Below are 25,000 nucleotides of genomic sequence, written 5' to 3' on the forward strand. Positions count from 1 at the left end.
GAACTTGAATTGTTGTTGGAAAAGTCGAAGGTAGACATGAGCAATGAAGAGAGTTATCAGCCATTTTGTGACATAACAAAGCCTCCTTTTGTTGGCGAGGGGAGAAAATCTATCTGGGTTTGCCCTCGGAGGGCACAGATGAGCATGTTAAGTGGTATTAAAATGACAGCCTCAGGATACGTTTGCAACAGAAAGGACAACAACACTTTTTTTCTCTTTCTTGCAGGGCATAGATGAACACCTCAATAGGAGTAGAAGTGATTGCTCCATGATTTCCAGTGGGCTGGTGAATGTCGAAGTGTGGCGTCACTGCAGGTGTGCGTGTGCCTGGTGCAGATAAAAACTAGCACAGAGAAGACAGGAAAGCACATGCAAGACGTAGTCCATACATCACATGCTATTCAGGCTAGGATATGGGGGCAGCCGTGGCCTACTGGTTAGCGCTTCGGACTTGTAACCGAAGGGTTGCTGGTTCGAACCCCGACCAGTAGAAAGCGGCTGAAGTGCCCTTGAGCAAGGCACCTAACCCCTCACTGCTCCCCGAGCGCCGCTGTTGTTGCAGGCAACTCACTGTGCCGGGATTAGTGTGTGCTTCACCTCACTGTGTTCACTGAGTGTGTTTCACTAATTCACGGATTAGGATAAATGCAGACCCTCACGGGATCAAAAGTGTATATATACTTATACTTATACTTATGGACAGGCACAGTCACAACTTGGCCATTGTTATAAGCACAGTCCATCCGTTTAAATGATCCATATTATTTCCTACCTGGCACTTAGAAGAGTGGGGCAATTTTTATTCCTCCACCTGGCCGCTCAGAGTTATTTTCCCATCTCGGGACTGTCACGGTGGCTTGCGCGGCTTTTTCCGTCAGCCTACTTTTCTTTCTGACACCACAGCAATTAAGGAAGCCGGCGCCTGCATGCTCCTGCTCTGTGGCAAAGTAATTAGCTTCACGTCCAAAAAACTTGAAGAGGGATAACCTGAAATTCCCTGACAAGAAAGTGCATCTCTGGGTAGCATTCAAACCGTATCCTACGAAGACTCGCTGTCAGTACCGTTATTCGTCGCCATTGTGTTTGTTTTGCATGGTGCCCCTGCACATATGTGTTATTAAGGGGATGACTGTTTGCACAATGGCTCTGATGGGCCCCTGTGACTCACAATGCCAGCACTCCCTGCCTTTGTATTCCTACCAGAACAAGCGGTTAATAGCAGCTATAGACCTATAGACATATATAGATATAGATGTATGTATGTATGGATGTATGTATTAGGGGTGTAACGGTTCATGTATTCGTATTGAACCGAAACGGTACGGGCGTCACGGTTCGTTGCATGAATTTACACGGAGAATACACGGTATAAAAATAAATAAAACTCGTGTGCGGATTAATTAATGTCATGCGCAATTACTGTTAAGTAGCGAGAGTTACGGGAGTTCTTTAGCGACACCTAACGCAATCTTTAGCCTCGCCTTAGCTCTGAAGCTCTGATTGGCGCCTATGTTTTTTTTGTCAGGTCGTCGGTCGAGTCCGTCAGTCATTAGCAGCACTAAGGTTAGACCCACAAGAGTTAGAGGATCCGCTGGTCTCTTTAAGATCGCAAGTTTGAGAACTTCAGTTACAGTAACGTTAGTACAGGCGAAAGAGTGGTGGATAAGATGAAACTGTGTGTCGGCGTTGATCAGCAGTTGTTGGGTATGTGAGTGGAAAAAATGCTACACATATTCGAAGCCATCACCCAGATGATGTAGGCTACCAATCACTGAAACGAGGGGAAAAAAAACTTACCCTGCGCTTCAGCAGCCTTTGGATACACATACAAATAGGGCCAAAACCTATGGCTTAAATTAAATGATTTCGTAATGACAGAAAGCTATGTAAATCGCGTGGTAATTACCTTTATGTTGGGGTAACTTGTAACTTCTCACATGAGGAGCTGGTAGTGTTAAGTGCATAGACAGCAAAATAAAGTGACGACGCTAACCAGGCTAATAAACAAACCATGCTACGGTGAGTTAACGTCAAAGGGCAAAGTCACGTGACTTCTAGTTGTAGTCTGTTTATGAAATAAAAGGAGCAATTTCGTTTTTTTTAAAAAGGCAAAATATTGTGATATTTTCACAGTTAGTAGGCTAGATTATTACTTTACACACAATACAAAAAAATATTGAGGCAAATTGTAGACCCTTCCATATACAACTAAACACAGATGTTGAAGGTCTTGCTTAAGTGGATTTTTAAAAATCATTTTTCTATGTAATTTGCACTTTCAGAAATAAGAGATGCTGTAGGCCTATTTTCAGTTTTATAGCTGATTGTCTTATTTTGTTTACAAGTTACAGATGGAGTCTGGGTATTTATTGTACTGTTTAGACTACATCTTACACACTTCAGGCTGTTCAGATAGCTCAGGGAAGAGACTGAATGACACTAGGTGGTACAGCCTGAGACATGTAAAAAAAAAAATGCTTTCTGCATTTTTGTTTTGCTTTTCCCTCCATTGTACCGAACTCGTACCGAACCGTGATTTCCGAACCGAGGTATGAACCGAACCGTGACTTCTGTGTACCGTTACACCCCTAGTATGTATGTATGTATGTATGTATGTATGTAAGTACTATGTATGTATTTATGTATGTATGTATGTGCAGTGCCTATAAAAAGTTTATTTTTTTATAAATAGAATCTTGATCAATTTAATTTAGCCTTTTTTACAATAATTTACAAAAATCCACTCTTTACTGTCAAAGTGAAAGCAGATTTCTACAAAGTAATGATAATTAATTAAAAATATATAATCGAAAATAAGCAATTGCATAAATATTCACCCCCTTCAAGTCAGCATTTAGTAGATGCACCTCTGATCGCATGCATGGAGCCTGCATGGATAGGTCTCAATTAGGCTTGCATATCTGGGTACTGTAATTTTACTCTGTTAGAAGGTTGGAAGGGGATCGGGTGTGATCAGCCCTTTTAAAGTTCAGCCATAGGGTTTCTATAGGATTGAGGTCTGGGCTTTGACTCGGACTAGGGATGGTGCGTTTTTGGTGATGTGCTGTGCTTGATATCCGCCAAACATAGCATGTAATCTGATGGCCAAAAAGCTCAATTTTGGTCTCATCAGACCAAAGAAGCTTCTTCCCTTTGACCTTGGAGGCTCCCACATGTCTTTGGGGCGAACTGTAGTCGAGATTTAATAAGAGCTTTGCCACTCACCCATAGAGCTTTGATTGGTAAAGAACTCGGGCAAAAGTTGCTGTATGCCTAGTTTCTCCCATCTCAGCTGCTGAAGCTTTTTACTTCTTCAGAGTTGTCATAGATGCCATGGTGGCAGTGGTGGACATTACTTGAGTACATTTACTCAATTACTGTACTTAAGTCGCTTTTTCATGTATCTGTACTTTACTTAAGTATGTCAATTTTGTTAAACTTTTTACTTTTACTCCAATACATTTCGAGGCCAAATATCTTACTTTTTACTCCACTACATTTTGTGACAGCTGAAGTACAGCTGAAGTTCCTTTTGGAAAAAAAGACTGTACAAATAAATGTGTACTTACATGTACTGTATATTTTCTATTAAGCAAGCTACAGTAGGCTTTAAATAATGGTGTTGCCTAACCTATGTTATTGTCCACTGTTTACTGTACCTTGTTGACCCCTTTTCACAATATTGATGTTAACTAGCCTCTTGACGCCATCGAGCAAATGATTGACAATGATAGACAATCTGACACTGTCAAACACAAAAGGGAACATCTTGATTTGGTCTGAAAGTGAAAAGCATTCAACAAAGAAAAATGTGGTTACTTTGAAGTATCTAAGATATCACATTAGTTCGTTTTTAGTTCTTTCTACATACAACAATTATTAGCTGATTTTGTCCTTGAATGGAGGAGAAAGGCTCAATGAATGCCTATGTCTGTGCCGAATCATTTCAACAATAGTAAATGCAACTAGTCATAATACATTTCAGGACTTTTACTTTCGATACTTAAGTACATTTGAAGGCAAGTACTTTTGTACTTCCACTCAAGTGGAAATGTAAAAGGAGGACTTTTACTTTTACTGGAGTAACATTTGACCATGTGTATCTCTACTTTCACTCAAGTACAGGATTTGTGTACTTCGTCCACCACTGCTTGGTGGCCAAGTTGTTTGGAGTGTTCTTTGTCTTCATGGTGTTATAGCCAGGAATACTGATTGACCAGTGACTGGACCTTCCAGACGCAGGTGTCTTTATATTACAACACTATACACATTCACTGCACTCAGGCGATCCCCATTTCACAAATTCTGAGATTATTAGCACCAATTGGCAGGACCGCTGTTGATTTAGGTCAGTCACTTTAAGGGGGGTGAATATTTATGCATTCGCTTATTTTATTTCGCTTTATTTTATTAATTAACATTACTTTGTACAAAATATGCTTTCACAACAACAGGGGATTTTTGAAAATTATTGTAAAAAAGGCCAAATTAAATGGACAAAGATTCCATTTATTAAAGCAATAAAAGGAAAATGTCCAAGATATCCTCTTACATGTGTGTGTGTGTGTGTGTGTGTGTGTGTGTGTGTGTGTGTGTGTGTGTGTGTGTGTGTGTGTGTGTGTCAGAGAGTATAGTAGTCTATGCGCTGTAGTTGATGAAGCGTCTGCATATACAGTCAGTGTTTTTCTGGTCCATGTGGGAAAGGCCAGTGTGCAGTATGAATGCTATTGTATCATCTGTGGATCTATTTGATCTGTAGGCGTACTGGAGTGGGCCTAGTGTGTTGGATCTATTTGTATAAGTATAGTATAGTATATATACTATACTTATACAAATAGATCCACTGGAGTGGGCCTAGTGTGTTGGATCTATTTGATCTGTAGGCGTACTGGAGTGGGCCTAGTGTGTTGGATCTATTTGATCTGTAGGCGTACTGGAGTGAGCCTAGTGCAGGGGTGGGCAACTAATTTCCCCAAGGGGCCACATGACAAACTGCGACTGTTGAGGAGGGCCAGACCCAAAATACCGAACTCAAGTCTGAACTCAATTCTGTTAAATTCTATTCTGTTCTTGTATAACATTAAGTAAATCATATGGTTTTGATTACTACTCATAAGAACAGATGAAAATGTGAGGGAGGCGAAGTAAAAACGGCAATATTTAATATATGTCCAGTATTTAATCCTCATTCTCCAAAATTATTTTTTGACATTGACATGTTTATTTTTTTTTTTTTTTTTTCAGTTTTCAAAGACTGAAATAAAAAAGTAGTACAATATCTATAGGCTAGGCCATAAAAATGAGCCAGTAGCCTACAACCATAGGCCTGTGCCACCATTCCATCAACACTCAGCAATCTATGCAGAATTAGACTATGAAAATGTGGAGCAGACAATAGTAGGCTGTCATTAATTAATCAACATGCACAAAGAAAACTATTTTGAAAATGTTGGCTATGTTTTTGCTTTAACTTTATACACAAAGCTGTGCTTGGTCAACTCGCCCTGTGTGTTGAGCCGGATATTTTGGTTACAAGACGGGGTTATCCGATTGTAATCTATCTGTCAGTAACATTTTAAAAAATGAACACTTCGTATCGCCAACGAGCAGCAGTATAGGAGTTCGACATTCTAACAACCGTTGTGGTGGTGAGCGACACAGACACAGGAGACACAAAACTTTGAAGGGCTTACGCCGACGTAAAGGCAACTGCATTATGTCGACGCAGAAGCATCACCATCACCAGCACATCAGTGAGGGTGTTTACGTCGTATGCATCCACGCACAAATGTATGGGCGTACAAATAGCAGTCGCTTTCTAATTAAAAGCAACAATATTGATTTGCGTACATTATCTCTATGCTAGGCTCTTGACTACTGTTTTTTCACGGACCGCGTGGGCGGGCCGGTCAGGGAAAGCCCACGGACCGGATGGGGCCCGCGGGCCGTATGTTGCCCATGTGTGGCCTAGTGTGTTGGATCTATTTGATCTGTAGGCGTACTGGAGTGGGCCTAGTGTGTTGGGTAGAGAGGATGTGCTATGAGCTTTGACAATCCGTTTAAATATCACAAAGGATGTGAGTGCTGCTGGGAAATAGTCATTTAGTCAACTCACAATAGGTTTCTTTTGGACTAGGATGGCGCTGGTCATCTTGAAACACTTGGAGACAGAAAGGTTAAATATGTCTGTGACCGTTCATAGGCAGAATCTTAGAGTGTCCCAAGGATATTACTGTATTACTCATGTACGTATGTATGTGTGTGTACTGTATGTGTGTGTGTGTGTCTGTGTGTGTGTGTGTATGTCAGTACAGTATCTATCTACCTTCAGTATACTCTTATTAAACTACATTTACACCACTGGGGATATACTGTATGCGTTTTACCTGTGTGCTTGCTTGCTGAGAATGGACACCATGACCTTGGTAGAGCGAGCACCCTGTTAGAAGTGAAGTCACAGAGCATCTCCCCCACCTCCACTCTGCGCACTGCAGAGCCGAGACCGCTCGCTGCGCCAGCCTTCTGCTTAAGTCACTACACAGGGCCCACCGCAGGTCTATTTCTGTTCAATAGGCGCGCTGGATCTGCTCACGGGAGCCGTCTCCATGCTCTCCATTTCCCTGACTTAGATTTACATGCTATCACAACAACATGCACTGTTTAGAGACCTGGAGCAATGGGCTGGTTATTAACTCATCAGAACACACACGCCCACACTTGCTTTAATGCACTAGCAATTGTGTTTCATTAAGTCGCAGCCTTTCATTTACATTCCTTATTAATATCCTCGCAGGGAGCTGTAATCTCTAAATCAAGTCGTGTTGCTCTCGTGGTGAGAGGAGGGAGAGGATCATGATTGACAACAGGAGGGAAAAAAAAAACAGTGCTGTCCTCTAGATAATATGGAGGCTCGTAGAGGAAGTTGTTCGCCTCTGAGCAGATGTGAAGCATGAACCCTACTCCCCATTGTAACCCCTTTGCAACTTCAATGACCCTATAGCGTGTTGTAGGTCTGTACATGGAGCAGTGAGTCTGTGCATGGTATATTGAGTCTGTGCATGGTGCATTGAGTCTGTGCTGCCTATGTCATCAACCCAGATGGCCAGAGAATCACTGATGACCTTCTGGGAGCTAAACAAGAGCATCACTCAAAATTACACCTCATTTCAACCTGAGAGAGCAGCAGCTATGGCTGAGGCACTCTTGCGGCTCGACTTTATATCGGAAGTGGCTTTGAACGTCTTTGAACTTTTTTTCCAAGAGTTTAACTTCATAAGCAAAAATTGATTTTTCCATTGGGGCTATAATGATGGTCTGGGGCTTCAAAGATTGGAAGGGGAACTCATCTGAAAGAATAAGAACAATGAATGATGACTTACAGGATGAGGGGACAATATAATATAAAGAGCAAAAAAATAAAAATAAAAATCCATTAAAACGTCAACATAGATTGGTCAAAGTCGAATGGTTCATCTGCTAAAACATGAAACTGATTTTAAAAAATAATTACTGTGTGATTAAATATGCTTTAATTGCCCACTGGCTTTATCTCAAATTAAACTAAGTGCATTGTGATTTGGGCAATTTGTCATGGTGTACTCCACAGCAAGAGACATCTGTGTACAATTTGTTAAAGATGTCCGTTTGAGGGGCTTGGGCCATTCCTTTGGTCTGGTGTCATTAGGGAATACAGTTATTGTTGTTTGATTAGCTGATTTCCTGCCACTGCACTTAAACAACAGCATGAGGCTCATTAAAGGCACAGCATCTATTTGACTATGGAACCATGATGCAGGTATTGCTACAGACAGAAATGCAATAACCCATCAGTGCCTGCCCACAACAAATCACAAGAGCATATGAATAATTAATTTAGCGTTGTCTAACATGCTGGCCATGCCTGCTGTAACCCACCGAACACAGGGGGTTGTTCCATCTGCGGATTTATCACCTATCACACTTTCCTGAAGGGTCTTAACCATTTACTGTGTTCCGTAAACCTTTTACTGCGGTCACATATGCCTACATTGTCAGCAATGTTTGCACTAATGCTGTGTTTAAATTTCACATTGGTCCCCTTTCCTCATTCGTCATAAGATCAACCACCTTGTATGCATACAACAGGGTCTTAAATGAAACATACGTCATAAATAAGGCAAAAAGCTGCACCATAGCATCTGGTCAGACCTCCCACGGAGAATGTTTATATTAAAGGGCACCTTCATCAAATATGGTAGCATGCGTTGGGCCCAGAAGTGACCAAGCCGTCCTTCAGTAGAAGCAGTTTGTTTGTTTACTTAATCTCTCCCTCCTTAATTGCTTTTATGAGATCATCAAATTAATTAGATCCTTCTCCGTATGTGCTTAATACTAGTATCCTCTCTGCCAAGAATAATTGAGCAACTTGGATGTTAAAATCGCAAAAAGGAGTTGGGGGACCCTTTTCTGTCACTGAGGCTGGCATGACACAGGGAGACTGAGGTACGTTTTTTAATTTCACCCTTCAATATCATTAGCCACAGTGCTCAGATCTCCATTAAAGCCTGTTTGCCATAACAACTCTGATGAGAGCTATTAAAAATCATTGTCCTGTAGCTATCAGCAGTGGCAGAACATCAACTGCATATGAAAGGCAAGAAGCAAACAGGCATAGAAAAGCCAGACAAACAGAGAGAGAAAGAGATGGAGAAAGAGAAAGAGAGAGATAGCGAGAGAGAGAGAACAACCAAATCTTCCCGCTATGATTTCTATTAAAAAGTGTTTAACCTCTCCTTCTGTGAGGCGATGAGGCTCCTCAGTGGCTGTGTGGAACAACGCGAGTGCATCGCATCGTCCCCAAAGGCCACGCTGACGAGCGGAAGGAAATGGATCTTTTTCATTCCACGCGAGAGGCGAGGCAAGACAAGCGAGACGGATGGAAGGCGGCATCAAGCACCTTACTCACGCGGGCCTCGGCCAGCGGAAAAGACAATGCCGCGTCTGCCCAACCGCCAAAGGAACAGCACTGCAGGCTAAGGACGCCAGGTCTGTGGAGAGGGAACTCATTACACAGACAATGTTCCTGCGGTGCCGTACAAGACACCTGCTCTGATAGAACTCACCAATCTCCATCTCAATTCTGCCCCCCTCCCCCACCCGCTGCACACACCGCCACTCGACTCCACCCCACCCCCGACCACTGTTCCACCTCCCAGAGCAGAAAGTAATCAGGATCTGAGTCTGCACGTCGCAGAGAGAGGCACGGGGCGGAGAGGATCCGCGGCGATTTCCCTCGTTACAGAGAAATCTGCAAATTACATACCACAGACCCTTCTGATTTACAAGAGGCCAGCTCAGGATTGGTGGTGCAATTGAAAATCCCAACATTTCTGAGACACCCTGACACACAAACACAGACAAACACACATACATAGAGAGTGACAACCAGTGAGCATTTGGTCTGAAGGGGAAGATTTGTACAGATTTGACAAATGCAGTTGGAAAATACTCAGTAATATCAATCACCACAGGGCCTCTCTGCATTTGGTTTGAAGAGTAAATCTGTGCACAGCTAGACCCTTTTCAGCACCACAGATTACTGTAATGGCATAAAACCATATGTCATTGCTTGGTGGAAAGGCAGGCTTCAGGTTCTTAAGAACACATTTTGGTGCCTAAAAGCCTGTCTTCAGCAGCACAGGAGAACAGGGAGACTCAATTGCCTTACACCAGGGGTCTCAAACTCAAATGAGCTGGGGGCCACTTCTGCCAATGAATGTCATTTGATTGATTGGAGGGCCACGTCAGTGTTAAAGAATAATACAAAAAATTAACGGCTATTTCCTAAAATGCAACACAAAACTACAATCAGAAAGTGCAAGTCTTTTTATCTATTTTTAGACAACCTTAGCTTATAAATAAAATAATGATAAAATAAATATTAATACAAATTACAAAAACAAACAAAAAACATAAAAACAGGTAGGCCTATGTGTGTGTTTCACACCAAATAAAAATATTTTCCTCTCATAACTTTTTTAAACCTGGCAAACTAGGTGTCAGGGTTAAGAAAGCAACACCATTGCCAAGGCCATGGCTTGAAAGTGGTCATAGATAAAGTCCTACTCTAAATGTAAAAATCTTTGAGTATAAACAAAAGTTTATGAAGGGGGTAAATTTACCCATCTAATTTGCCACTGGATGGCAAGCACCTCAAATTGCACCTTTCAGTAAATACTGGATGAACATATTTGAGCAGGTTTACTTTCTTTTTTGTCATATCACCCACATAACAAATGAACAGGAAAACACCTAAGATGTATACCAACAATAGTAAACTATTACTAGCCTATAACCACAAGGCCTACAATAAAGTATCCTGGTCAAAACAGTTCCTATCGCGTGTGACTTTGCAGTTCTTCAGAGCCCTATTTCTACTAGCCCTGCTGTCTGTACCACGTCCATTACGGACACTATCATCACGATTACCACTGCAACCTCCAAGCTATGTTGGGCAGTGGGTCGAAATAAGCATGGTATGCTTAGTGGACACCGTTGTATACACGCAAAGACGCACCTCCATTCACAGACGCACCGTGACTATCACTGTCATTAGACGATCGATCATAATCTCCAAAAGGATATTCTCCTTCAGAATTAGAATAGGTGAATAACATAGCCTACCTAAGACTTCATCACACGTGAACGTTTTTCAACATTTGGTGTAGGCCTATTTCTGCTTCAATTTGTGCAAAACTATGGCCTGCATCGCTGACGTCATTACAAATGCACGTCTTCGTGTTTCTCGCGTGTAATACAAGTATTTCCTGAAAACTTTGTGCAGCGATTTAGGGTTTGAATCAAGCTCTGGATGTCTAGCAAATAGTGGAGTAGAGTACAAATAAGATTTGTCACCGTACTTGGATCTATCGTCCATTTTAATCAGTATCGTTGTTTGTCACAATTAAAAATACCCTCAAGGGCCGGATTACATTATTATTTTGACATACGTCGCGGGCCGGAATTGGGATGTCGCGGGTCGGGAGTTTGAGACCCCTGCCTTACTCGGAAACACACGTTAGACTATTCCTCTGTCCGTAGAGTGTGACCTTCTGATATAATGAATGGATCAGCAGTAATTATTTCTCACCAAATGTCAGAGGCACCTTAGAGAGACTCTTGTCTCAAACTCTACGGGACCATAAAATAGCCCATCCAAGAGCACCTCTGGGGATGGGAGGGGGTTTGGGCAGGCATGCTGCTGTCTCCAGCAGGGATGCTCACACACACACACTTACACATCATATATATTTGTCCTTAAATTGTAGGGGACATGCTGTTGGTTCTCTGGTGTGTAATTTTGCGGTGGGTCTAGGCACTTAGATGGCAGTGAGGGTGAGGAGGGGAGACCCAGCCCACCCCACACCCCCACCCTCGGACACCGCCACACCCCCACCCTCGGCCACCGCTCCGCCGCACAACACGGCTCAGCAGGGCAGCCAGGGCTGGGTATAACAACCGGGGGGTGGGGGAAATAGATGGTTGGGTAAATAGCTGGGTTGCACCCAAGGCAGATGAAAAGGTAAAGTGAGAGAGAGAGAGAGAGAGATGAGAGAGAGAGAGAGACAGAGAGAGATGAGAGAAAGGGAGGGAGTGAGGGAGAGAGACTGTGGGTGTGTTTGAAACGGGTAAAGTTGCTGCCTTTTAAGATATCTAACTGGGGAGCAAGGCAGCAAGTGCGGTTCGAAACCGAAAAAACAAATTCTGCTGCCTTTTAGGATATCTTAGAATTCCCAAATAACGGTCTTTTTTGGAGGCAGCATCGATGCACACTTCATGCTCCCTCCTACCCATAATCCCTTGCGGCAATGTCTGAAACAGCTGTGAAAGGTAAACAAACATGGCGGATGACATCAGTAATGGCTGCTGAATCTGTTTAAAATGTCATTTGTGTGACCTTATTTTGCTTAGATTTGTAGATAAGAGATGAAAAATAAACAACTTACTATCTGATTATGCCATTGTTGTAACCATTAATAGCGTCTGGTCTGATATATCTGCCGGCCGTAAAACTAATTTATACCGTTAGCCTGCTAGCTTACGTAAGCTAATTTAGTTTAACGTCAGGCCTTTGCTAACGTCATACCGTAGTGTTAACCAAAGATTCTAGAGTGCTACGCTCATTTTTAAAAGATGCATTTAATCCAAAGTCATGTCTAGTGAGACAGCTCTCTGTGGGTGTGTTCGAAACGGGTAAAGTTGCTGCCTTTTAAGATATCTAACTGGGGAGCAAGGCAGCAAGTGCGGTTCGAAACCGAAAAAACAAATTCTGCTGCCTTTTAAGATATCTTAGAATTCCCAAATAACAGTCTTTTTTGGAGGCAGCATCGATGCACACTTCATGCTCCCTCCTACCCATAATCCCTTGCGGCAACGTCTGAAACAGCTGTGAAAGGTAAACAAACATGGCGGATGACATCGGTAATGGCTGCTGAATCTGTTTAAAATGTCATTTGTGTGACCTTATTTTGCTTAGATTTGTAGATAAGCGATGAAAAATAAACAACTTACTATCTGATTATGCCATTGTTGTAACCATTAATAGCGTCTGGTCTGATATATCTGCCGGCCGTAAAACTAATTTATACCGTTAGCCTGCTAGCTTACGTAAGCTAATTTAGTTTAACGTCAGGCCTTTGCTAACGTCATACCCTAGTGTTAACAAAAGATTCTAGAGTGCTACGCTCATTTTTAAAAGATGCATTTAATCCAAAGTCATGTCTAGTGAGACAGCTCTCTATGTAGGGAGGGAGGCAGTAGGCAGCTGTCTCCCGTTTCGAACACACCCTATGTAGGGAGGGAGGCAGTAGGCAGCTGTCTCCCGTTTCGAACACACCCTGTGTGTGAGATAGAGAGACAGCATTAATATAACAAAGCAACTGCAGCATCCTTATGCTGTAGTGCTAGCTAGTTTGTTCAGATGATGAAGCCCCTGTTCTGAATGGTGATCGGCAGAGTAAGCAAAGCTAGGAAGATATCAATCGGAAAATAGACCGCTGGTAGGCACAAATGTTTCACAATTACAAGTTTTATGTGTCAACCTAAATTGTTTACTGTCTTCCTGGTGATTCGTGGGCTTATTTGCACTAATAACTTCCTGCTGCGGTAGTGCAGGCTGTTGGCTCGGCGAGGCAGCGGAATGTTGGCAAACACACAGTCATCCCTCGCCGAGTCATCCCCCACTCCACTTATTTTTTCCTGGAATGACACACTGTGCCTCAGTAATTCAAAGTCTGATTCTTTTATCAATTCAAATTTAGATGCATATAAAACCCAAATAAATAAAACAAATGGAATTAATTTTAGACTGATATGCTTTCGTATCTGCAGTCATCTATTAAGTGCCCATGAACATGACATAAGACGGTACAATGGCTGACTAAAGAGCTGATCAACTCACTGGAGAGGGCATATTTTATTTTGCCACACTCAATGCATCCTGTTGAACAGCTGTTTTCTAGATCAGGCCTTCACAAAAAAGCTCAACACAGACAACATGCATACTTTGCATACAACAAGGATGGGAGCAAAGTCACTAAATGCTAGGGATGTTTAATCATGGAAACAAAAAAAGCTTCAGGACAAACACACATTAACACACACATAATGGGGAAGAGCTAGGCGGCGTGGGCTGCAAGGTATGTTTAATGAGGTGCAGATGTGTTTGTCTGTGTGTGTGTGTGTGTGTGTGTGTGTGTGTGTGTGTGTGTGTGTGTGTGTGCCGCAGCTTACCTGTCTCACACAGACGTCCTGTGAAGCCGGAGGGACAGACGCAGGTGTTGGGAGCCACACAGGTTCCTCCACTGCGGCAGCCCTCTTCACAGAAAGCTGAAGTGGAGAAGCACACACACACACACACACACACACTAAATGTAGTACATTAAAAAACTCTGCAACTTTGTTTTATACTGTTCCCTCACTTATCTTGCCAGGAAAAAAAATTCAAGTTCAATTTCAAGTTTTTGCCTGAAATTGAACTGTGCCTATTTACAAGGGCATTGTTCCCACCTCTTTTGGGGCCTACCATCAAATGTTGGACCTCTATAGAAAGCTGAGAACCTGTAGTTTTTGTAGGAAACATTTCAAAACACAGAGTTACAGAGGCTAGAATATAGTTTTTTCTTTCTGCCGGATTACAAGCATTTTTGAACTGACCACATTTCAGCCCTCTAGGTCACTTGATATCCCTTAGAAACACAACTGATCCCTAGCACCAGGTCTTGTGAAGCTGTGTGCAAAAGTAGATCGATATAGAATAAAAAAATATGAGCGCTTTAGACCATTATTTGCCAACTTATGCTCATGTGTTTTGTAAAATGCCTATGGAAACTCCCCATAGGACTTTTGGTTATCCAAAATGCATACTGACAATCAAATGCACATGAACTCCTTTGTGTAGAAGCATAATCCTGGTCTCAAATGAAAGGTAAGCTTCTGTCTGAGTGTAGAGCCAAGCCTCCCACATACTGAGTGCATGCAAATGCTTTTGAAAAACTCTCGGAGATAAAAACCATTTCCAAACCATTTCCAAGCGAAGTGAAGAAAAAAAGCGAGCACTCACGCAACAACTAGGAGCACTGGCAGCAAGGACAGAATTAGGACAGTGCCTCTCTAACATAAAAAGTAATAATAAGCTCTGATCGATTTCATGCCACTTCCCTGTCCATTTATCATGGATCATCTGCACTTCCTGAAGGGGTGACATTACAGAGTCATTTTAAAAAATTGCATGTAATTCACTTTTCATTTCTGGAGAATCCTTACTTTTGAGCAAAATCTCCTGCCTTTTTTGAAGCAATGTTGCTTTTGTGTCTGTGTGTCCCTTGACACTTGTTGAATGCTCTGATTGCTGACAGCCATGCAGACCCCATTCTCTGTGGGGAGTGCACGTGCTGCTGCCTTCTAAGGAACAGGGAATCGCCAGGCAGCATCGGAACATTTATTTTGTCCGTCAGGGAAGATGAATTGGAAACCAAAATGCACACACACACTGGGACTCCCAGAGTGAATGTTGAAAATGTCACAGTGGAGAGTTGGATGAAGGGAGCAGAGATGGAGGGAAATGTGTGTATGTGTGAGAGAGAGAAAGAAAAGAGAGAGAGAGAGGTGGTAGTGGAGACCATGTTACCCCAATTTAAAAAGACTGATGGGGACTGATGAAAATTAAGTAGCTGAAATATTTTGAGGTTAATTAAGTTCCTATACTGTACGTGTGCCTAGGCTGTAACACCAGTTAAATCTATTTATCTTCCAATTATCCCAGAGGAAAGACAACTTGAATTTGACATCTAAGAAATTACTTTAACCAATTTATTTCAATAGTTTGCTTGGGTACAACTTTTGTTGCAAAGTAAAAAAAAAATGGCATGGTTGTGCAATGACTTTATTTCTACGAGTTGTCCTAGCTGTATTCTATAGAATTATTATCGCCACTAGCTAGAGTTTTTTTTCTTCCGGATATTTTTTTTCCAGTAGTTTTGTGTCAACGATTCCTGGGACACTGAAAGACCAGGCTGCACAAAACGTGGTGGGCATGTAGCCCCACAAGGATGACACGAAACCATTGATTTTCGTTTTGATCCATTGCCCCACAAGCACACACGCACACATAGACACATAAATATACACACCACACACACCATTAACCCCCCCCACACACACACTCACAAGTGAACACACACACACACACACACACACACACACACACACACACACACACACACAAAGAGAAGCACACATATACACAGAAGCAAACACACACATGCACACACTCATTCACATACACAAGTTGCAAGAGTAGGGGATGGAGTAGGAGATGGAGACATATTGACAAGTGTGATTTATTTTTGTGGGGAGAATGTGCGGGACTGGGCGGCAGTCATATTCATCTAGTTTTAATTAGGGTTGTAGAAGAGTGAAGCCATAGGGGACATGATGGTCTCAGACTGATGATTCTGAAAAGGCTTATAAGCTATGTGCATGGTGGCGACAGCTCAGATTTGAAATGCTTCAAAAGGACCATTTATAATGCAGTCTCGACTGTGGTTGGATTAAAAATAGAGTTGAGCAACTGTTTTACTTACTGTAAAGATACACCGGTACTATAAATTCATAGATAGTATATCAGAAGTGAGGGTGCCCTGAAATCATTGTCAAATCATTTACCTTTTGTGCAATGGCAATGTTGAGTAGATACTATACTCTAACTCTTTTATTCTAACTTCTTATTAAAGGGGAACTATGCAGGTTTTTTATCTTAATTTACCTTAACTTAACAGCTTCAGAGTCATTGGAATGGTTATATGACTTATTAGGGGATGAATGGTGGCTGTCTCACTTCCCTCTAGCGTCTGTGAGTGGAAAAACCAGCCTTACAACTTTGGGCTGGCAGGCCGCCGGACTCAGAGACAGAAAGTCTCGCAGCCTCGTGATGTAACGAATTGCTTAACTGCACTACCACACATACACGCCAGGCACCGGCTAAGACAAGGTAGCGATGGAGTTTCTCAGACATTTATCATGGCAGAGCCAGCAAAAAGAAGCAGAGAGCAAGTAAACTGTTGTCAGAGAAAACAGGGAAAAAGGAAACGGCAGACTGACTGATTGAGGAGTGTCGTAAAATATATACTCTAAAGCTGTAGGGGGAGCTCAGCAGAGAAACCTGCGAGAAAAAAGCGGGAAAACAGCAAAGAAATTGGCAAGACTGCATAGGGGGGCTTTAATACCTACAATTGTATATGTGTATATTGTGTGAAAAGTTTACCAAGAAGTCCACATCATATATTGTCAAAATAATAATCACACAAAACCATCATGCTTGTTTGCTGATTCTGAGGCAGATTCTGACAAGGATCCCCCACTACCTTGATGATAGCTGGTGTCAAAACAAACATCACTCAACTGCAATCACTTCATCAACAACAAACATGTTTTCTAAAATAAACACACAAATTCACCCATTTGGAAACAAAACATATTCCTGAGAAATCCAAACAAAATTAATATTCTAAGTATCTAGTCCATGCTATTATGTGTTTAAAGATTTGCAGTTGGAATAATCAGAAAGTGAAAAGAGTTTTACCCAAGTCTAGTCCCTTGAAGGTGATCATCACTGTTACATAAGTTCTGATTCGTCATAGGTATGTGTGTGATACATATCGGAACGTCACATATTACCAACTGTCACATATGTCCAACCTCTTACGTGTATGTGTCACTTAATATTCATTTCTATACAAACCAAGACGGCGGATTCCTAAAGAAACGCAAGCACCCACACCATAAGTTTATCTAAATTAGATATGTACCAAAAATTACATTTTACCGTGACTCTAAGAGCTGTAAACAGTGTTGTAAGGCTGCGTGTACAAATCCGCTTGGAGCTCCAGTGGAATTTTTAATTGCGACGACGTGAATTCTCAGGCTAACCGTCGATGTGCTGTGAGAAAGGTTGGGAATAAGTACCCACCAGCCCAGCACTAAACTCTGAGTGTGGTAAACAAAATCGGATATTTCAGGCAGTAAAAGCCCTGGTAAGAACCAAACTAGATTTTGTTCAAATCTACACACCTATGGCTACTAAAAAATGTAAGGTTCATTTAGTAAATGTTATTTTGAAGTATTAAAAAACATTGTTGTTTTAGAATTTTCAAACGAAATGGTTGGTAATTAGCACGTTTACGATAACTGCTATGATGTAAAAGAGCTACACTGAAACCACAACTGAAAGGCTGTAAGTAACAGCAAAATGGGACCAATAGCCAGAGCTGCCAAAGCAATAAATGATGATGCCATAAATAGAATTTGCCTTGTTTACATAATTTATTACAGTACAATGAAAAAATCTACAAATAAACAAATGTGCAGCACTATGCCAAGAGCTATTAGATCCATTTATTTGACTGGGCGCTCTCTCTACAAAACTTCTATCAAGTCCTAATGAAGACCTCATTGCCTTTACTGCTAATTAACAGCACAATCTAAAATTAATTACAATTACGTATATTGACTCAATCCATCTACTTGTATAATTATCATACCACTGCCATTGGCAGAGAGATGGGCTAAGCTGTTAGCCTGGGTCTGATGGGAGAGGAGTCGTGGTGGGGGAGCAGAGGCCTGCTGCAGGAGCAGCCTGCTCCGGGTCGGCCCCCCAGCGGGCTTCACCTGCTGCTGGAGCTCTCTCAGGGCCAGAGGTGAGTGTGTAAGTGCTCGGCTCTCTCCCCAGATGAGGCGCAGCCTCGCTCCTGCCTATCTGTCACATCACATCAGTAGGCCTACTGCGAGGGCGCAGAGCGGAGGCACCGATAGAGGCAGAGGCAGCAGCTGCAGTGGGAGCAGCCTCAGTGAGATGAAAGAGAGGAGGAGGTGTGGAGGAGGAAGACTGGGGAGGAGGAAGAGAGGGAGAGGTGGGGATGAGGAGGAGGAAGAGAGAAGATGGGGAGGGGGAGGGGAATTGCCAGTGGGGTTCTTTGGTGACTTGCACTGGTACTGATAGATCTTTCAAAGTAAGTGGAGGATCTCAGTGGCAGCTCAGGTGACCTCAGGTATGAGCAGAGCTAATGCTTGTTTGAGCCCCTCCACTCACTCCCTAAATCTTCACAATGGCAGCAGAAGATCCAAAATTATTTTTTTCCAAATCTGGATTAAAGGTGCTCTAAGCGATGTCATACATTTTTTAGACTAAAACATTTTTTGTCACTTACAGCAAACATTACCTCACCATCCGCTAGCTGCCTGTGCCCTGAATACACTGTAAAAGAAACGCGATCTCTGTGGACAACCCAGGCTCCAAAAACAGCCACAAAACAACTTTGGCAAACCTTGCCCATAAAAACATAACAAACTGTTCCAGCAGATGAGATGTGTGTTTAGGAGAGTTTTAATTGCACGGGAGGGAGGGGGAGGAAGTAGCGAGCTAGCTTTCTGTTTTGTTTGAACGTCAACAGAAGTGACGTTACCCAGCATCGCTTAGAGCGCCTTTAAGAATAATTTATGACTAGTTAACTAATCTGATGTTGAACATCCACTAGCTACTTTTAGCTCTAAAATGCTTTGTGAGTCCCATTATTTTAGGAGTTTTTCTTAAATTCACCTGGTAGGAGCTACTTTTAGCCTTTGTGAATATGGGCCCAAAAACAACAGGTTTGCCGCAGCCTACTGCTTGGACCCCTAATAAAATCATTTTGAGGATGAAAAAAATGGCTGCTCCGAAGAGATGCAATTCTGAAATGAATCTAAATTATTCATGCCTACAGTCATTTATTTCCCAATATGATGGATCAACACAGAACCATCCTTTCAGAGGCGGATCAAACTTCTCATTGAAGAAACAAATCTAATTAGGACACAAAGCACACGCGACAGGCTTGCTGTAAAAAATGATGTAATGCCAGTGATGTTAATGCAGATTATATAGTGGTAATGACAAAATTAGCATAAATACAGTCATCAAACCAAATCGATCTAAATCAGCGAGTCACTTAGATAATGGCCATCCAGCTCCTTTTGTTAACTCCAGTGTCTAAATTACTCCACTTGCTGACTGGAAGCCCAAGGATTTAAAGCTGTTGCAAGCCAATACATCTGCTGCCTTTACTGTACATTGTCTGCTTTCATATTGGGATGACTATGGATACCATGGGCTCTAATTCAACTGGTTGGCACAGTGTAAAATCTAAAGTCTAACTACAGCTATAACAAAGTTAAATATATTTGCTAATTTATCACCACAACAAAGATTCTAAGCACAAACATTGGTTGGGCAGCTCACTGCTCCCACATATCACATGATAGCTTCAGTTCATGCACAAGACTCTTTGCTCATTGAGGAAAAGAACATGTCTATGACTACAAGAGCTTTGTAACCTAACATTAAAATTTCAATATAGGTTTTGTATACTCTGTAATAAGAACTCAGGAAATTCCCAATTATAAAGTCAAACATGCCTGGCAATAAGTCTTGCCATAAACCACAGGAAAGATTGAACGGCTACAGTGGCTACATCTGGCAGAGGTTAGAAAGAAATGTCAGCGTTGCTTTTAGCATTCTTACAACTTCTGAGATTACTGTGGTCACACACAGTAATGGTATAGGGAAGATGGATTAGTGACTCAAATAAACGACAAACACTACTTTTGTTAAACGTATTAGCTCTACAACTTATGTATGCTCAATCCCACAAATTGCTAACCTAACAAATTCATGCAAGTAACTTTCATACACTACGCCTTGTTTCACTACATTGTTTACAGCCTTTGATAACAGAACAAGACACTGTAAGATTTTGACAAAATTACCTTATTATATCACAAATGCCCTCTGATTGAGAGGATACAAGCTGTTTGCAGCTCTAAGCACAAGGTTAGATATTCAGTCACTCCACATTATCACTCCCAACTGAGTGTGAAAGTTGTTCAAGACTCTCCCCATCACCTGTGCTCAACAGTTCACATCTTGCCATATGCTAGATGTGCACAGCACGGTAACATCTCTTAACAAGTCCAGAAAATAACAACAATACCTTACACGACATGTAATTTAATTTCACGCTTATCACTCCAGAAACATGCAGACACCCTGAAAACGCATAATGCAGTATAATGTTCCATTAAAAAATAGTAATGTTTAAGCAGGTCATAGCAAACACTACAATGATGCAATTAATCAGCAACACAAGGAGATGACAAAACTAGAATAATTACCTTTGCCCATCATAAAGTACTCGGACATTGTAGCCAATTCAGTGACATTTACAGTCATTGCAGTTCTGGTGTGTGTGTTTTATGATGAAAATGGAACCACAGGGGATTACATTCATCATCAATACAAATATAAATGTGACAAAGTCGGAGCTCCACAGTGACTATCTCTGCTGTTAAGTTCAAACATAATGCAGTGGTGGTGGGGCATATTCTTAAAATATTGCTCATTTCAAATCGCCTCAAGTGTTAATTTCCCTCCCCTACATTTGCAGCATTTCAGTAATTTCTTTCAAGCGCTGGTGATGACTATGACTATTGCATAATAAACATGACATCCAAACATTATCAGTGGTGAATGCTGTCAACTTTCCACTCTCAGGACAACATCTCTGCTTCCATGACCTTGAAATGTTTATCTGTTGAAGAGTGCTTACGCATTGCATTACTCCACTTCCAGGTCAAACTCCTTTGACTACACGGAGCTGTTTATCAGTGCCTGACCCACGCAGCAAAATGTGTCACTCTGCGTGTGGGGGGCCATTCTTAACACAAGACGCTGCTCCACCTCCACATTATCAGTTCTCTGCGATATCTGCAATTCCCCCTTAGCCTAATTATTGCAGAACCTTTTATATGAAAATAAAGGCCTTTGCCATCAAAGCTATCAAAATCATCTGCCTATCTGAGGAGAGAAACCATGTGCTGGAACACATTCAACAAAATGCACCACACCATTTAGCACTGAGTGCGTTCACGTACCATATAGCATGGCAGGAGCGTCTCATTGCCTTCATAAAGGTGTCGTGTTGAGATGCCCTTGGCAGCAGTATGTGAGGGGTTTTCATAACTGAGGGCAGTGTACCGTGGGCAGTACTTCCTCTATGAATCCATTAATCTGACACACGAAGAGCATCTGGAATCTTTGTGCTGACAACACTATTGTGTGGGACAGATTGTACTTGTGATATGAGATGAAGTTTTTACTGGCGGGCATGCTGCAGCATTTGTTGAGAATACTAATTAGCTTGGATCAATGAGTCTCAAGATGCCATACATTTCATAAACAGTTTACATTGAAGGAATGAACCTCTAGCTGGTGTCTTTGAGTTAATTTATTTCATTCAATACAGTATTGAATACACATACTGTATGCTTTCTTCCACTGCTCTTTGCCACCAAATTACAAGTCTATATCTAAAGGTACAACATAGCAGAACATAATACGACCGCCATATGGTGTTGCCACCTTGCCACCTACTATGCAAAGAAAATAAAACACACTTCCCAAGTCCTCTCCATCACTTACCCCTGCTACTCTTTGAGAACCGTAAGTCCTCCATCCTCTCTCCTTGGTTACTCAATCGTTCAGGAGCCCTTGCTGATAACGTAAAAATACACGCAGATCTGCTTCTGTCTACATAGTTGAAAATGCACTTATTTTAACAGAAAACTGCTAAAATCCTATCCTGATCCTGTTTTCCCATGCCAACAATGACAACACTACGCTAGCTTTGCAAGTCTCATATACTATAGCACATTATTTGCAGTCTGTAGAGGTATAAGGTCATTCTTTCTGACCTACGGAAAACAAACAAGCTTGTCTGCCTTTCCGTCTTCTTCCTCTGTGTGAGTGCTCAAGCTATCCTATCATGTTCATTACAGGCACCACTCTTCCGGAGGAATTGCTAGAAAGCACTACACTGGTCAGACATGATGTGGTGTTCTTCTCTCGCTAAGCCTTTTAATACCTCAATTTTCTGTTTCTGATAATAGCCCTGGTCCCCTCCATCGGTCTCTGTTTCTCTCCAACACCCAGTCAGAAAATGAGCTGTCTCTGTAGGTCTAATCTGGCCTAATTCACCATGATGCCAGCTGATGGACTGATGAGCGCCCCAAGGGCTCAGGACAGACCACATCAATCAGAGCGAGTCGGTGTGGAGCCACTGAACTTAACAGGAGGTGACTGGCAGAATTCAGAACCCCGAGCAGCCTTTATGGGCTTTCAGACGCTTCACCAACGTTTTTTAACACTGCAATGCCACGAGCTGGATATGTGGGTGGACACTGCAAAAACAGAAGCCACTGCGGTGTAAACATAATAACACCGATTCAGCTTTTAATACCAAGGCTTAATATCCTTATACCAAGCATTCACTTTTAACCATTTACAAAAATATGAAGAACATAAAAACATTACATTTTAATAACTGACAAAGGAGCTGCTCAATAAATTACTCTCTGATTGTAGAATTCAATACTACAGGTCAACTACACACATTTTCTTCTTTCTAGGTGAGCATTCAACACGTCTGAAACAATTCTCCTTTTCATTTGGCCAATATCAAATAAGGCATGTCAAATTCACTAGATTTAATTTATTCACTTCATTATTCTATGTGTGGATAAATGAACTGCTTGAGTGAATACCTCTTTAACATTCTTACATTTTACAATAAGAACAATATTGAGTTTAACAACATCACTGATAGGAAAGTAAAGAACACTTCAGGCCGAGAGTTGGACATCCTTCTGTATTTACCCACAGTCGTGAATGTCCTCTTAGGAATCACTCTCGCTGGATTTCTGTGTAAACACCATTTCAGTTTCAGTTCAAGGGCAGGCTTTTTCTAGCTGTAGAGGACTCACTGGTCCTTGTGCATACTCCTCACAAAGCATGTAGTGAGAGCTTTGCTATGGCCCATGTGCTGATCAAATCAGTCTACTGTAGCAGGCAATAAAAAACTCAGAAATGCTACATGAAATGAAACACAGCAAACTTTCTTACTTTTCCCCTTGTTTCACTTTGCTATGATTACATTTTAGAAGTAGATGCAGAAGAGATGCCAGAGTCTGAATATTGCCTGATTGCATTGGGGAGGAAGTACCAGGAGAAATAAGTCCATTTAATTCAGAAATTGATTCATCTATAATTGGATGGGTTTTTAGTATATTCAGTGATTAGCAAAACATATCTGCCTGACCTCGGAGCTCAGATTGATTGCTGTTGCTGATTGATTGATGTTGCACAATACACACATAAAACCAGACTTCATAAATGTAATAGTATCTAAGCAACTACTTGTACATTGATACAATACCATGACACAGAAAACGTTATAGAAGATCGTCTTCTTATGCCCTACAGAGCTGACCTCAGAGGTGTGCAGTTTAGAAAAGAGGCCGACGAGTAAATGAGAAAAGACAGGCAGGCAGAGGCTACACTACTGTGAATAGGACCAGAAGACTGAGAATATAATGATATAGTCACTATCTGAGATGATTCAGAACTGCGATGACAGCACACTTACAATAATTGTCTTGCGGCACAGGGTTAATTTATATGCCAACCAGCTACCATCAAATAGACTATTAACATGACATTGCTTTTACAGCAAACTGTTAAAAAAATACTTTTATACTAATTATTTGAAAGCACCTACAGTATTATGTTATTGTAATTACTTGCAAGTCCAATACCCTTTCAGGAGTATTTGGTATTCCATCAGCTAGTCTTAAATATATATATCTATATCTACTCAGCATCAGAGTCACACGGCATTGCCCCACCACCGTATGAAAAAGAGCCTGTTTCATGTGGAAAATGCCTCACGTGCCCAGAGAATAAGGCCATGTCATTTCAACTGGTCTCCAATGGTGGTCCCATCTTATCAGCAACTGCACGTGGCCTACTTGCAGGCAGCGTTCCAGAACCCATCACCGGCCACAGATCAAAACAGCTGATCTATCTGCTCCGAGCTCAAGGACTTGCCATATCTCTGATTCAGCAAGATAAATATTTCAGCGGCATGACATCCAAATTAAACTGTGCCTAGACTGTCTTACTGGTACTAAAAGCTTCCCCTTTTTTCAAGCATTTTGTTTTGGTCGGGGTGGAACTTGCATCACATGGGGAAAGATGAAATGAAATGAGTTATTCAGATGTAAATGCAAATGTATTCACAGCCCAAATAAAGATAAAGAGAGAAATCCACAAAGAGAAGTATGTCCATGGAGATGCCTCTCTTAGACACAAGTAATGCTAGTTTAGGACACAGAAAAATGAATGTCCAGGACTTTCTTTTTCCAAGGATTCAGCATATGCAAATATGACTACAGCCTTATAATAGAGAAAATTATTTGGATAATTGCTACAGCATACTAAAACAAGTTTTGCATTTGCCATTAATCAGCATCTCTCATCTTGTAATGTTGACACAATTATGGGTGCTGTATTATATATAAATAAAAAAACGTCCTA

General features: G+C 41.6%; 1 protein-coding gene across 1 annotated transcript in view; it reads right to left on the reverse strand.

Moving 5' to 3' along the window:
- Positions 1 to 25,000, reverse strand: part of LOC143125501 (protein kinase C-binding protein NELL1-like) — a 171,274-nt gene that overhangs the window by 17,357 nt on the left and 128,917 nt on the right. Inside the window, exon 15 of the mRNA XM_076287007.1 lies at positions 13,771 to 13,866. Coding sequence (XP_076143122.1) covers positions 13,771 to 13,866 — 96 coding nt within the window. The remainder of the gene's footprint in view (positions 1 to 13,770; positions 13,867 to 25,000) is intronic.

Source organism: Alosa pseudoharengus, unplaced genomic scaffold, assembly GCF_046254945.1.
Source record: "Alosa pseudoharengus isolate Yale_2024_CS ecotype anadromous, Long Island Sound unplaced genomic scaffold, YU_APseudo_1.1 YU_APseudo_1.1_scf_16, whole genome shotgun sequence".
Lineage (NCBI taxonomy): Eukaryota > Metazoa > Chordata > Actinopteri > Clupeiformes > Clupeidae > Alosa > Alosa pseudoharengus.